General features: G+C 40.2%; 1 protein-coding gene across 1 annotated transcript in view; it reads right to left on the minus strand.

Annotated features, from left to right (window-relative positions):
• Nucleotides 1-284: 284 nt before the first annotated feature.
• Nucleotides 285-14,331, minus strand: part of LOC138634450 (cGMP-dependent protein kinase 2) — a 35,062-nt gene continuing 21,015 nt past the window's right edge. Inside the window, exons 13-21 of the mRNA XM_069721380.1 lie at nucleotides 13,344-13,433; nucleotides 11,781-11,922; nucleotides 11,513-11,676; nucleotides 9,308-9,430; nucleotides 6,144-6,206; nucleotides 3,227-3,293; nucleotides 1,336-1,366; nucleotides 1,230-1,237; nucleotides 285-380 (exon numbers count right to left, since the gene is read on the minus strand). Of these exons, the coding sequence (XP_069577481.1) occupies nucleotides 285-380; nucleotides 1,230-1,237; nucleotides 1,336-1,366; nucleotides 3,227-3,293; nucleotides 6,144-6,206; nucleotides 9,308-9,430; nucleotides 11,513-11,676; nucleotides 11,781-11,922; nucleotides 13,344-13,433 (784 nt within the window). The remainder of the gene's footprint in view (nucleotides 381-1,229; nucleotides 1,238-1,335; nucleotides 1,367-3,226; nucleotides 3,294-6,143; nucleotides 6,207-9,307; nucleotides 9,431-11,512; nucleotides 11,677-11,780; nucleotides 11,923-13,343; nucleotides 13,434-14,331) is intronic.

Consider the following 14,331-nt stretch of genomic DNA (forward strand, 5'->3'; position numbering starts at 1 on the left):
AAATGTGCTTTAACGACACTGTGGAAAACAAAGGCCTCTGTTGTACTGAAGAAGGAGACCATGCAACAGTGTTTGACAACATATCCCCATCTCATTCGTGTTACTGTGATGATGCTTACTTTTCTTTACAGTAAAGGTTATTCAGAAAAGTCTGTTAATGTGGAAACACGATCGTGACAATTTGTACCTGTTCAGTCTCAAGTCAGTTTCTCAACTTTAGAAGTTTTCTTACTCGTCCACTCCAGCTTCAACCAGATCCTCTGTTGTTGCTGTAATAGGAGTCCTTAGAAGTCTTTATCCCAGCCTGACAGCTCATCAGGAGGCTCCTCTGTGTCCGGAGGAAATATATCAAAGTGACTGTGATCCATCGGCCCCTCGAGCTGCAGAAACAAACACAATCATCATTTCCTAAGATCGACAATTGCATGGAAAGGTCTGGGTGCCAATGGGCGAGCTACATTCAAGAAAAATTCAAATGGAAGCCTTCAGTTTTTACTTCTAGTCCCATGATTTATTCATTTCATGTTTATTTGTAGTTTAGTATTTAGCATCCACAGCATTTATAGCCTAAGCTAATTTGCAATGCCGTTCCCTAGATGGGCCTTTAAAATACAGAAAATGAACAACTCACAACAGGTTCACAGGAAACAATCCAACTCAGCCACTCAGCAATAAATACACACCATCAAAACACATCTGGACTCAAAGAGCTTCTAAAACTGAGGTGCATTTTACAGTGTCTTCTTCTTGTGGCCTGTCAAAGGCACATCTTTGCAATACATTTGCTTTTTAATCAGCATCTTGATGACCTGTCAGGTGATTAACTTGCAAAGGCTTATAAATACAGAATTTAGGACATCTGGTGACGTCGTGATAGAAAACACAGAAACGTCAGACCAAATCTAACAAAAAGTGACAACTGTAGTTATTAGGTGTTTAAACTCTTATATATTCAAAATATAGGACATACTGGCCGCTGCATTTTACGTCTTATATTTTTGACCTCTTACTTGATGCACTATTTAGCTTTTCAGCTGGTCTCTGCTGTTCGGTTATTGTCTTCTAATTCTGTGTCTTAGGTATGTTTTATGTATGTTCTTAGCTACACGTTTTAATTGTCTTCAGGAAGTTTTAGATATTTATCTTTGCACCCTGGTCCTGAGAAACATCATCTCCTTCCACTGTATCTGTATTAATATGGACGTGGTGGGAATGACAAATGAATTAACCTTGAACCCTGAGACGCAAAAAAGATGGAGCCAGGAGTAAGGAGTTGTTTTCTCAAGAGAAGCGGATCTTCTTCAATGCGAAGGCGTCGCTTTGAAAGAGTCAGACATGGCCGCTTTCCCTGGCGAAGTACTTCTGCCTGAAATTTTAATAAGGTGAGAAGAAGTGCCCCCATGAGAGCAAATATGCTGTAGGCACAACTCCCACAGCCTAATGCAACAACTAAACATGAGGAGACACCAGCTGGTGACACGCGGTATTGCAGGAGAGCCACACAAACCCGACTGGCTCTTACAATAGGCAGACTGGAGATCATTGCAAATTAGGATTTTGGAAGGAAAGAAAGAAAGCTGGCAAAAATCTGGTCATTAAACTAAACAAGTAAAACGACGGCCGCCGGCAAAAATAAATGTTTATGTTATGAGAAATTGCATCAATTAATAATTAAATAATTACATTTATCTAAAACAACAATCGCAAAAATGTCAGTGAATGTTTTCCGGACAGTGTGCCGCTGCTTCGATCTCACATCCTGACTGGCAGCACAAGTTGGTTAATTAGGAGAGAATGAGAAAACCATAATTCTTCGTAGGTCAGATGTAATTTGACAGGGAAGCTTCACCGTACTGTGTTGTTCATTGCAGTAAATCTCATTTAATGTGCTTTTAAACTGCACAAAGTTTATAGTTCTCGTCATTACAGCACTTAAGAATGAGGAGAATAAGCACGAGCTGTGGTGGGAAAAAACAAAGGAAGTCCAGGTCTTACTGGGCCTGTGGCCCCTAATTGGCCTACTGACTTAGATTTAGGAAAATAAATAAACACAGTGATCCGACTCGGATTCATTTAACAGGATTTGAACTGACTTGACATCATTGCCTGAGTGACGGCTCAGACACGAACAGGAACAAGGTGGAGGAGAAACACAGGGCTGGAGCTGAGGGGGGGTTTCAGGGCTTGAATACCGGCGACCATGGAGCCGAGAGCTGCACCGGACCACGGGATTGGATGGGAGGAGCCGAAAGAAATCAATAGCTCTGGGTGACTCACACCGGTCGGAGGCTGGATCTGACAGTTGAAGAGCTCTTCCAGTATTTTGTGGATAGACCAGCAGCGGATCGAGGGGGTTTGAGGGCCAGATGAGAGGAGGCCCCTTTGGTGACAAAGACACAGTCAACTTTTGAGGAAGGATCAGATCCATGTCCCGACGTGCTCGGGAGGTGAGAGCGGATGAAAAGAAAATCACTTAGACGGATAAGAGGCAAATTGTCAGCGGCTCCATAGCGGGTCTTTGAAGAGCGACGTGGAGAGCACGGATCAGACAGAATGAAGGAAGGGGATGGATTTAAAGCCCACTAATCAGGAGAGGAGGACGGAAGACTTTGTACGATTACTAGAGGAACCTGTGACTGAACTCAGGGCTAATGTGTATTCAAAACTGCCAACAGTCAACACTATAATTATATTTCCTCCAGCATTAAATAACTATTTAAAGAATACAGGAAGTGGGTTGTAATCAGAAATCTTCCAGCAACAGCCTAAGAATTAAAGTGTGTTCTGTCCGATGCATGTCCGGCACTAGCCAACAGAAAGTAACTTCGATTGAAAACCTTTTTTGGCCCCCAGTGAGTTCTGTAAAGTGTAGTCCTTTCTCTGCTTTTCAGTTTTCCATTATTATCAGCAAATGACACCCAATCATAATACTTCTTTAGCAGTTGAAAAACAATGTGCTTGTTTTATTGATATGAAAGGCTGATTTGCAGCAAACACCTTTTGCATGTACATTTGCTTTTTCACTTTCACTCAGGATTGTCAAACTCTTCCTCCTTAAATATTTTGATCTCTCATTCAATGTTGTCACGTCCTGATCAGTATAGCAGTACTCCTGCCGAGGAGTTAAAAGTAGATTATCTCAATCTTGTAAATGCTGTTAAATTGAAATAATTTCTCCATAGGTGTGTTGTGAGGTTGTTCATTGTTAGGAAACAGGTAGTCTAACCTCTCTCCTCAGTGGAGACAGCAGCTTGCGACATCTCAAACCCTCCCAGTTGAATCCCTGGAACCATCTGAAAGACAAAAGAAGGCTCACAGTTATACTTTATTTGAAACGATGAAACTATGAAATTTAAAAAGTAACCTGCGCAACTGGGCGAAGAGTTCAGAACAGTGTCCTCAATCCAAAAAGAAACCACAAACCTACCTGCTTTACCACGACAGGAACAAAACAGTTAGTAACCCACTTATCTAACTCTTCTCTCTTTATGCTCGTGTGATGTTTGAACAGTTTTATTTAAGTGTGCTCACCGATCTGAAATTCATATCCTCTTTTTTTAATGATTCAACACCGATCACTCGTTAGCTTCCCTTCATTGGCTTTCTGTAAAATCAAGAATAGAATTTGAAGTCCTTCTACTGAATGACAAAGCTTGTTCATATCTTTAAACCGTCGTGGTACGCTATTATCCCAAAAGACTGCTTTTCTCAGTGTCGGCATATTTCTTGCTAACCCTCTTATAGAAGGTGTGTATTTGTGTAATAGAAATCTATTTTAGGGTGAAAAACACTCCACTATAAGGTAGAAAGAACTGCCTGAATTTATGTTCCCTCAGCGACACCTTTTTTAATGTAGAGATATTATCAGTAGGCCTACAGGGTTTATGTTGGTAAAGGGACGAGCAGACAGATGTTACGTTATAATCTTTCATTCTTTCATTCTTCCAGTGTTGCTGTTCTTGGTGTAAATCTCACGAGATACGTTATTGTGACCTCGTATGTGACCGATGTGACCGATGTTGCTGTTTGTATTCAGGCTGACACCAACATGTCCTTCCTGGAGCACAAGTAGAACATCTGCAACACAAGTACAACATCTGGAACACAAGTACAACATCTGGAACACAAGTACAACATATGGAACACAAGTAGAACATCTGGAACAGAAGTGCAACATCTGGAACACAAGTACAACATCTAGAACACAAGTACAACATCTGGAACACAAGTACAACATCTAGAACACAAGTACAACATCTGGAACATCTAGAACACAAGTAGAACATCTGGAACACAAGTACAACATCTGGAACATCTAGAACACAAGTACAACATCTGGAACATCTAGAACACAAGTAGAACATCTGGAACACAAGTACAACATCTGGAACATCTAGAACACAAGTACAACATCTGGAACACAAGTAGAACATCTGCAACACAAATACAACACCTAGAACACAAGTACAACATCTGGAACACAAGTAGAACATCTGCAACACAAGTAGAACATCTGCAACACAAGTACAACATCGAGAACACAAGTACAACATCTAGAACACAAGTACAACATCTGGAACACAAGTAGAACATCTACAACACAAGTACAACAAATGGAACACAAGTAGAACATCTGGAACACAAGTAGAACATCTGCAACACAAGTACAACATATGGAACACAAGTAGAACATCTGGAACACAAGTACAACATCTGGAACACAAGTACAACATCTAGAACACAAGTACAACATCTGGAACATCTAGAACACAAGTACAACATCTGGAACACAAATACAACATCTAGAACACCAGTACAACATCTGGAACATCTAGAACACAAGTACAACATCTGGAACATCTAGAACACAAGTAGAACATCTGGAACACAAGTACAACATCTGGAACACAAGTACAACATCTGGAACACAAGTAGAACATCTGCAACACAAATACAACATCTAGAACACAAGTACAACATCTGGAACACAAGTACAACATATGGAACACAAGTAGAACATCTGGAACAGAAGTGCAACATCTGGAACACAAGTACAACATCTAGAACACAAGTACAACATCTGGAACACAAGTACAACATCTAGAACACAAGTACAACATCTGGAACATCTAGAACACAAGTAGAACATCTGGAACACAAGTACAACATCTGGAACATCTAGAACACAAGTACAACATCTGGAACATCTAGAACACAAGTAGAACATCTGGAACACAAGTACAACATCTGGAACATCTAGAACACAAGTACAACATCTGGAACACAAGTAGAACATCTGCAACACAAATACAACACCTAGAACACAAGTACAACATCTAGAACACAAGTACAACATCTGGAACACAAGTAGAACATCTGCAACACAAGTACAACATATGGAACACAAGTAGAACATCTGGAACACAAGTAGAACATCTGCAACACAAGTACAACATATGGAACACAAGTAGAACATCTGGAACACAAGTACAACATCTGGAACACAAGTACAACATCTGGAACACAAGAACAACATCTGGAACACATCTGGAACATCTAGAACACAAGTAGAACATCTGGAACACAAGTACAACATCTGGAACATCTAGAACACAAGTACAACATCTGGAACACAAGTACAACATCTAGAACACAAGTACAACATCTGGAACATCTAGAACACAAGTACAACATCTGGAACATCTAGAACACAAGTAGAACATCTGGAACACAAGTACAACATCTGGAACACAAGTACAACATCTGGAACACAAGTATAACATCTGCAACACAAATACAACATCTCGAACACAAGTACAACATCTGGAACACAAGTACAACATCTAGAACACAAGTACAACATCTGGAACACAAGTACAACATCTGGATCACAAGACTGACTGCTGTTGAACCGTCCCGAGGTGATGAAACAGCGGTGAAGGTCGGGGTCCACTGAGCGCAGCGTGTTAGCTAAGAACAACCACTTCACAACATGTCGAGCTAACATTGTTAAACCTGAGTAACATAAAACAACATCAAAATCATGACTCTGAGAAAAACGTCTTTTACAGGTGATGAAAGTTTTTTTTTTTTAAAATTTTTTATTTTTATAAAGGCTGATATCATTTAGAAAATGAACTTACTTGTGTTTCTTGATGTCGATGATACCATTCTTTTTGTTTCCCAGTCTCTCCACTGGGTTCAGTCTGGGGGGAAACAGAGATGTTTCAGTTTAATAACAACATGGAGGTTTTGTTAGAAAAGTAAATAAGAAGAACAAAACAAAAACAAAACAACCTCGACAAACATGATCAAAGTTGTCTGACAGGTGGCTTCATAACTCCGGCAGCAGGACTCAGATATTGTTCCGATCTAAATACAATGCTGCAGGACAATTCGAGCTTTGTAAGAATACTTCTGGAATAATGAACCCAAACACAGACACAAAAGAACTTTGTCAAACAAAAGAACTTTACTTGTAAAGATTAGAGTCCATTAAAACAAAGCCGCGCTATTGGAAAATACACAAAGTCCCGCTGGACATCACCGCTGACTTACAGTCCAGAAACAGTGGTGACACACTGACGGACTTTAAGTCACATTCTAGTTAAATCTTTCCACAGAGATCATCGTCAGCAGAAGTTGTTCTGAAAGTGTAACTGCATAAAGTTCATTAACAAAACATCACTCCTCATTTAGAGTTAGAAAAGCTCTGCTCCTGTTTTCTCTTCACCAAAATAAAACTCAGAAGTGACGGGGTTTGTGGGAAATGTGTTCTTCACATTAAAATGATGATTAAATGTTTGTGATCAAAGGAAGTGATTCCATTTTACTGGATGTTAAATGAGTTTTCTCCACACGTCCAGTTGTCAGAGACGTCTCTTTGTTTGTTTCATCCAGCAGGTCTATGTTTTGAAAGCAAATCTCCAGAACTGCCTTCTTTCATCTACGTAATATTAATGAAATCAGGAAAATCCTTCCTCAGCGTGACGCAGAAAAACTCATTCATGTGTTTGTTACTTCAAGACTAGATTATTGTAATTCCTTGTTGTTAGGATGTCCAAATTACTCATTAAAAACCTGCAGCTGATCCAAAATGCTGCAGCAAGAGTACTGATGGGATTTAACAAGAGATCATATTTCTCCAGTTTTATCTTCTCTTTACTGGCTTCCTGCTAAATCAAGAATATAATTTAAAGTTCTCTTGATGACTTACAAAGCCCTACATGACCAGGCTCCATCATATCTTAGAGATCTTATAGAACCATATAATCCTAGCAGAGCACTTCTCTCTCAGTACGCTCATCTACTTGTGGTTCCTCGAGTTTCCAGAAGTAGAATGGGAGGCGGAGCTTCAGTGTTCAGGCTCCTCCCCTGTGGAACCAGCTCCCAGTTTGTGTTGGAGGGGCAGAAACCCTCTCTAGCTTTAAGATTAGACTCAAAACGTTCCTTCTTGATAAAGCCTATAGTTAGGGCTGGCTCAGGTAGACCTGAACCAACCCTTAGTTATGCTGTTATAGGCCGAGGCTGCTGGAGGACCTCGTTACATGCTGATCTTCTTTTCTTTCCTCCTACTCTTTAACTGACTCATACCTCACCATCTTCTTCTCTCCCATAGTTTCTCATTATTATCTGTTGTCTCCATTCAGTTCCTTCACTCGTGTAGTTTCTGTTCTTTCTTTTCCAGATGTCCCGTCATGGAGCTGCATGTCTCTGCTCTGTGATTGTCGTCTCCACCAACAGTTCTTCTCTTCTATCTCTATGCTGTCCTTTTCTCTCTCTGCTCTCCTCTCACCCCAACCAGTTGAGGTAGATGCTCCGCCCACCTCTGATCCTGGTTCTGTTAACAGATGCTCCTCCCACCTCTGATCCTGGTTCTATTAACAGATGCTCCGCCCACCTCTGATCCTGGTTCTGTTAACAGATGCTCCGCCCACCTCTGAGCCTGGTTCTGTTAACAGATGCTCCGCCCACCTCTGATCCTGGTTCTGTTAACAGAAGCTCCGCCCACCTCTGATCCTGGTTCTGTTAACAGATGCTCCGCCCACCTCTGATCCTGGTTCTGTTAGCAGAAGCTCCGCCCACTTCTGATCCTGGTTCTGTTAACAGATGCTCCGCCCACCTCTGATCCTGGTTCTGTTAACAGATGCTCCGCCCACCTCTGATCCTGGTTCTGTCAGAGGTTTCTTCCTGTTAAAGGGAGTTTTTCTTCCCTCTGTTGGAGGTTTTTCTCCCTTAAAAGAGGAGTTTTTCTCTCCTAGCTTATGTGGGAATTATTGAATTGTTGAATTGTTGGTTTCGCTGTATAATATTGTAAAGTTCTGCTGTAAGGACGTTAATGGGTTAAGTGCCATGAAATAACCTGTGTTGTGATTTGGCGCTATATAAATAAAGTTGAATTGAATTGAATTGAATTGAATAAACATGAACTAAACAGCATCTAAAGCTCTTATTTTGACAGCTGATGTAGTCCTTGTTTCTATATTCCAGTCACAGACGGTCTGTTCTGGAAACATACACAGCTTTTAGGACCTTTTAGGAACTTTTAGCAGCTTTTACCTCCACATTTCTCTAAGTTCAATACAAGATTACAATAAAAACATTTCTGTGATATGCAGCATGATTATTATCAAAGGAAGGGATGATATATAAATATATTTCTTTATTAGGTAGAGCTTTTAAAAAACTCATTTTTCTTTCTTGACATGAAATTTCAAAGTTTTTTTTCACAAAAAACACCCAGTGAATTCTAAATTGTCCAACTCAACCTGATACCAGCTTGTATCAGTCTAAAAGAACACAATCATGTTGCATTTCCAACTTTTTCACACATTTTCAAACTAAATGCATCAATTTCTGATAGTGAAACTAGTGATTTTGCAGGTGTTGTAAAAGATGCCTTTTATGTCACTTATTTGCAATTTTCCCACCATTTTTCCAGCTGCATTTGACGGTGAAGGTTACGGCAGAGCACCGGCTACGTCCACCATGAGCTTGGGTTTAGCCCTGTGCTAACTGGAAGTGACATGAAGTAATTCAATTATGTCACTGGACTAAATGGATCAAGTTCTGACAGTTAAACAACTCGTTTCATGTGGTTTTGTTGCCTTTTATTTCCTTCATCCATAATTCATCAACTGTGGGCTGCAGCTGTAACAGCAGCAATGGAGGCGATGGTGGAGTCTGTGTGGACATGGTTTTTGAAATGACTCTCTGGCAGAAGCGAGTGACAAGTTCCACAGTCATGTTTAAATTAATAATGCACAGTATTATCCTCACATTTGATCATGTTTATGATTCATCGTACTTGCAGAGTCTCCTGATGAGGTCATCTGGACGCTTGCCTATTCGCTTGGGAAAGTCCGCCTTCTCGATGCCGTGGAGGACCATCGTGTAAATCTTTAAGGGGTCCGGGCCAGTAAATGGTGGGCTAGAAGGAAAATAGGTTTTCACATGCCCTCATTAGTGATAAATTAAAACTCAACACTGCACTTTACAAAGATTGGTACATTTTTTGGACAAGTAGGTTTGCTTGCATTTTTTTAAAGTAAGATTAAGATAATATCTCAGTAATCTCATGCACAGTAAATACTTTAGAACTTCGCACAGAGTCAGGACAGCTCTTTGCTAATGCTGACGTGAAATCAGCACTGAACTTAACACTCAGACAAAACATTGATATTTATTGTCTCATCTCAGTCAGAAAACAAGCAAATAAGTGTATTTCTCAAAAAGGTGAAATATTCCTCCAAAGACTGAGCTCAGAACTACAGGAATTGAAATGCTGCTCTGGAGTCTCCGACTGCTTCCTGTAGAGGTGAACATCTGCAAAATATCCAGCCTGAGGAAACAACATCAGTTCGATGCTGTCGTGAATTTCAACTGTGAGCGAATAGCATTTTTGGTTTTGGAGTGATATGACAAAAATAAGCAAGAATATTAACTTTAGTAGTATAGTATGAGACATTTTATGAAATTAAATAATGCAATTTATATTATTGTGCAACAGGTTTAAACAAGTTTGATATTTAAACGTTATCAGGGAGGTATCTAATCATCCCAAATTCATTTGGCAGACAGAATGAGATATGTCCCCTAACGGGTACATTAATTAACCTTAGTTAAGGCCTTAATAAGCATGAACTAATAGTTAATTCATAGTTTAATATTCATTAATTAAGGTTGTTCATGTTAACTAAGGTGTCAATTTATGCCTTTCTTATTGTAAAAGTGAAAAGTGCTATTGACACTAGTAAATACAGTAATAAGCATTAAGTGCCAGTTAAAAAAAACACACAACTCGTGTGTCTAAAATCACTTATTTAGGGTGTTCATGTTCACTAAGGAAGGAATTCATATATAATTGAATATTTTTTTGATTACAATCAATGGTCTTCGTGAAGGTTTGCTTGAGCTTTTATCTTCATCTAAACAGTCCTTCCTTAACTTAACTTCTTATAGCTGAACTTAGAAATTAATATACATTTTGTATTAATTAACCATAAGTATGCATTATAACCCATTTATCAATACTTTTTGTGGCCCTTATTGTTAAGTGGAAAACATGTATCCCTTAAATAACACTTTATAAATGCAGAACAATTCTGAATTAGCCATAATTAAGCATTCATTAATGCACTTTGTGACCCTTATTGTTAAACTTAACTTGTTTAGGAATGACGAGAGCTGAAAGGAAGGGTGACAGCAGTGAAACAGAAACACATGAAACTGCTGCAGATTCAACTGCATGTATTGATCGGTCAACCAGTAATGAGTAGGCGGAGCCGAGGTCATTTCAAGGAACAATATATATGTTTACACAGATTCAGTGAGACAACAAACTGTCTGGACATTAAAAAAACAACAACAATAAAGTCCCAAATAATTTTGAATTAAACTGTGATTGTGAAACTGAAGCAAACTACGTTGGACAAGAAAGGTTTGTGAATGATACTCATATGATTACAGTAAAAGTAACTTCATCTTTGATTTCATTAATAGTTCAGGTGGAGCGGCTGAGAACATACGGTCATTAATATTAACGATACTTGGGAACGTCCACAAAAAATAGCTTGTTCTTAGCAGAGCTCCACTGAGACGGAAGAGACGAGGTGTGAAACGGTATTGAAATGGTTGTTGACAATGAAAAACACAAAAGTATTTTCAGAAGGATGTCAAGACTATAAATAAAACATCAGAAACGTTACAATATGGGACCTATAAAGCTTAGTACTGTGTTTACTAAGGCCAGTAGCACCTTTAATAACTGAAGTAAGCCAGGAATTGATACCTTAGGTACCTGGACAGCCTTAATTAATGATTATTTAACAATTAGCTAACTGTTAATGAACTGTTAGTTAATGCTTATGAAAGCTTGATTAATATCCTTATTGTAAATTGTTACCACATAACCAAACTTATGGCTGTGGTGTCCAGGACTTTAAAAAGTGAATCCCATTTCTTCTCCAAGAACTGCAAGTCAGATATAGAGGATTCTAATTTACTGACTTACTTCCCAGTGAGAAGTTCAAATATGAGGATTCCCAAAGACCAACAATCAGCTCCAAAATCATGGCCCTTGTTCATGATGACCTCTGGGGCCACGTACTCTGGAGTTCCACAGAAAGTCCAGGTCTTTTTTCCAAGGCCAATCTTTTTAGCAAAGCCAAAGTCTGCCTGAGGAAATGGAGAGGAATTAGAAATACATGTTAAAAGATATTGCTGATATTGAGTGAACTACACTCTTTAAAAGGATGTCACTCTAAAAAATAGCTGCTTACCATTTTGACATAACCCTCTCCGTCCAGTAGAAGGTTTTCAGGTTTCAGGTCTCGGTAGACAATGCCTGTAGTGTGGAGATAATCAAAGGCCTCCAAGACACAACCAGTACAGAACTTGGCTGTAGGCTCTTCAAAATAACTCCTGGCAGGTTACACAGTGATCATTTAATTAATGGCATAATATATTCAGTGAATACACACAGTGCAGAATAATGAACACTGGGGAAAGTACATCAGTTGGAAAAAACGTTGTTCAAATTATTTTCCAAAGCATGAGGAATTTAACGTCTTTATTAGAAACTAATAGTGAAGCGATGTGTGGAAACAGGATCACAGGCCAGACAGTCACGCGGTACTCCTTCACACATCGTAGCTTCTGCTTCTGTGAACAATGAACCAATCAAAGGTCAAAGTTTTGCACCGATGGAGGTGGTGATGTTGCAGAGGGGATTTGATTTGATTTGATACACTTTATTAATCCCCGAGGGGAAATGTCTTCACTACAGCAGGGGGGCTCTCAGGGGGGAGATGCTGCAGCAGGCTGCCACTAGCGCGGTGCCAGGTAACCTGACCTGAGGTGCATGTTTTTGGATGATGAGAGGAAGCCGGAGAACCCGGAGAGAACCCACGCAAGCACAGGGAGAACATGCAAACTCCTCACAGAAAGGCCCAGGACCGGATTTGAACCTGGAACCTTTTTGCTGTGAGGCGACAGTGCTAACCACTGCACCACCGTGCCGCCCTGACAACGTGTTTCAGGGGGATCTGGGCATTCACAAAGAGTCCCAGGACTAAAAGCACATTCTTTTTTCCAAGTATTTTCACTTGAAGTTAGTCCCCTTGGACGAAAGATAAAAGTTAGCTCCGAAGATGAAAAACTCTTAGGAGCAGTGAGGAGGACTTTTAAGAGGTTTAACAATTTCTCAAGCAGAGGAGAAAAGAGATCAGAGAAATATCCTTCAAACATTGAATGACGACATGTAAATGAAACGCTACGAATTACATGGTGCAGAGATGAAGTCTCAGGTCGATCTCATTTGAAACTCAACACAATAACGACGTATATGAAAGTCATCACAGCGTGAAGACATTCAGCAGCGGTAAACAGGTCAGGTCTGTTAGATCCTTCATCAGCAGTGATCACTCAAAGGGTTACAGCTCTTTCACGGCCTCGTATTGGGACGCAGTTCATTTCTTTTCCACTGGATGTCACTATCTGTTCTTTTATCAGAAAGAGTGTCTTTGTATTTTTTTAGCAGCCAGTCACATCTTTAAAAGAATGTGTCCTACATAGCAAAGCTCTCCTCAGCTGAGACTCTTTGCTTGTTTTAACTCACACTTGTTGCCTTTTAAAGCTGTCAAAGCAATGCAAATTCAGACCAACTTGAATGGTGCAGCTGTCTTTACTGTAGTCACGGGGACGTGTACTCCATGGCGTTCATTACACCGTGATGCCACTTGACTGGAAACGTTCAACTCTCACCATGTGACTCTAAATATCCGTTTCTGGACTTGTTTAATTTCTAGCTGGAGACTGAATGTAGCAGAAGGACCTACACTCACATGTCCCGCAGCAAAGTCCACAGCTCTCCGCCGAGACAAACCTCCAGCAGCATGTAGACAAATTTATCGTCCCGAAATGTTCGGAATAACCTGAAATGCACAGACAGCCATGTCAACTACTGCGTTGCATTAAAACACACAATAAACCACTGCTGGCATAGCAACAACGAGCAAACAGCAGAGTAGTTAAATAATGGAGCTGAAGTCATGAAGTAATGAAAGTGATTTATAATGTGATGTACAATTGTGGTGTAAGTCCAGTAAAAACTGTGTTCATGTCTTGTACTGGTCTCGATCTCTTGTACTGTTTTAACAGGGCTGAAAATATGATCAAATAAAATAATACCTGCTGCAACAGGTTTTATTTTTACAAAACAGAAAAACAGCCAATATTTTCTCTGAAGACTTGAATTTCCATCATTGTTCATTCCAATTCAATCCTTTGATTTTTAAACTCAAAACAAAAATCACGTGACTGCTATTTAGTTACTGCTCACTAGTCGCTCTCCAAACATTTGATTAGCGATGGCCATTAGTGAAGGGAAACTCAATGTTGTAGCTCTGCAGCAAACACACCGGAGAGGGAGAGAGAGAGAGGGAGAGGGAGAGAGGGAGAGAGAGAGAGAGAGAGAGAGACAGAGAGAGAGACAGAGAGAGAGAGAGAGAGGGAGGGGAGAGAGAGAGAGAGAGCGGGAGAGAGGGAGAGAGGAGAGAGAGAGAGAGAGAGAGAGAGAGAGAGAGAGAGAGAGAGAGAGAGAGAGAGAGAGAGAGAGAGAGAGAGAGAGAGAGAGGAGGAGAGAGAGAGTAGAGAGAGAGAGGGAGAGAGAGAGGAGAGAGAGAGAGAGAGAGAGGAGAGAGAGAGAGGAGAGAGAGAGAGATAGAGAGAGCGGGAGAGAGAGGGAGAGAGAGAGGGGGAGGAGAGAGAGGGAGAGAGAGAGAGAGAGGGAGAGAGGGAGAGAAACAGAGAAAGAGAGAGAGATGCAGTTAA

The sequence above is a fragment of the Brachyistius frenatus genome, unplaced genomic scaffold, assembly GCF_029030835.1.
Source record: "Brachyistius frenatus isolate BFR_SWC_R1_liver_20210118 unplaced genomic scaffold, ASM2903083v1 Contig_262, whole genome shotgun sequence".
In the NCBI taxonomy this organism is placed as follows: domain Eukaryota; kingdom Metazoa; phylum Chordata; class Actinopteri; family Embiotocidae; genus Brachyistius; species Brachyistius frenatus.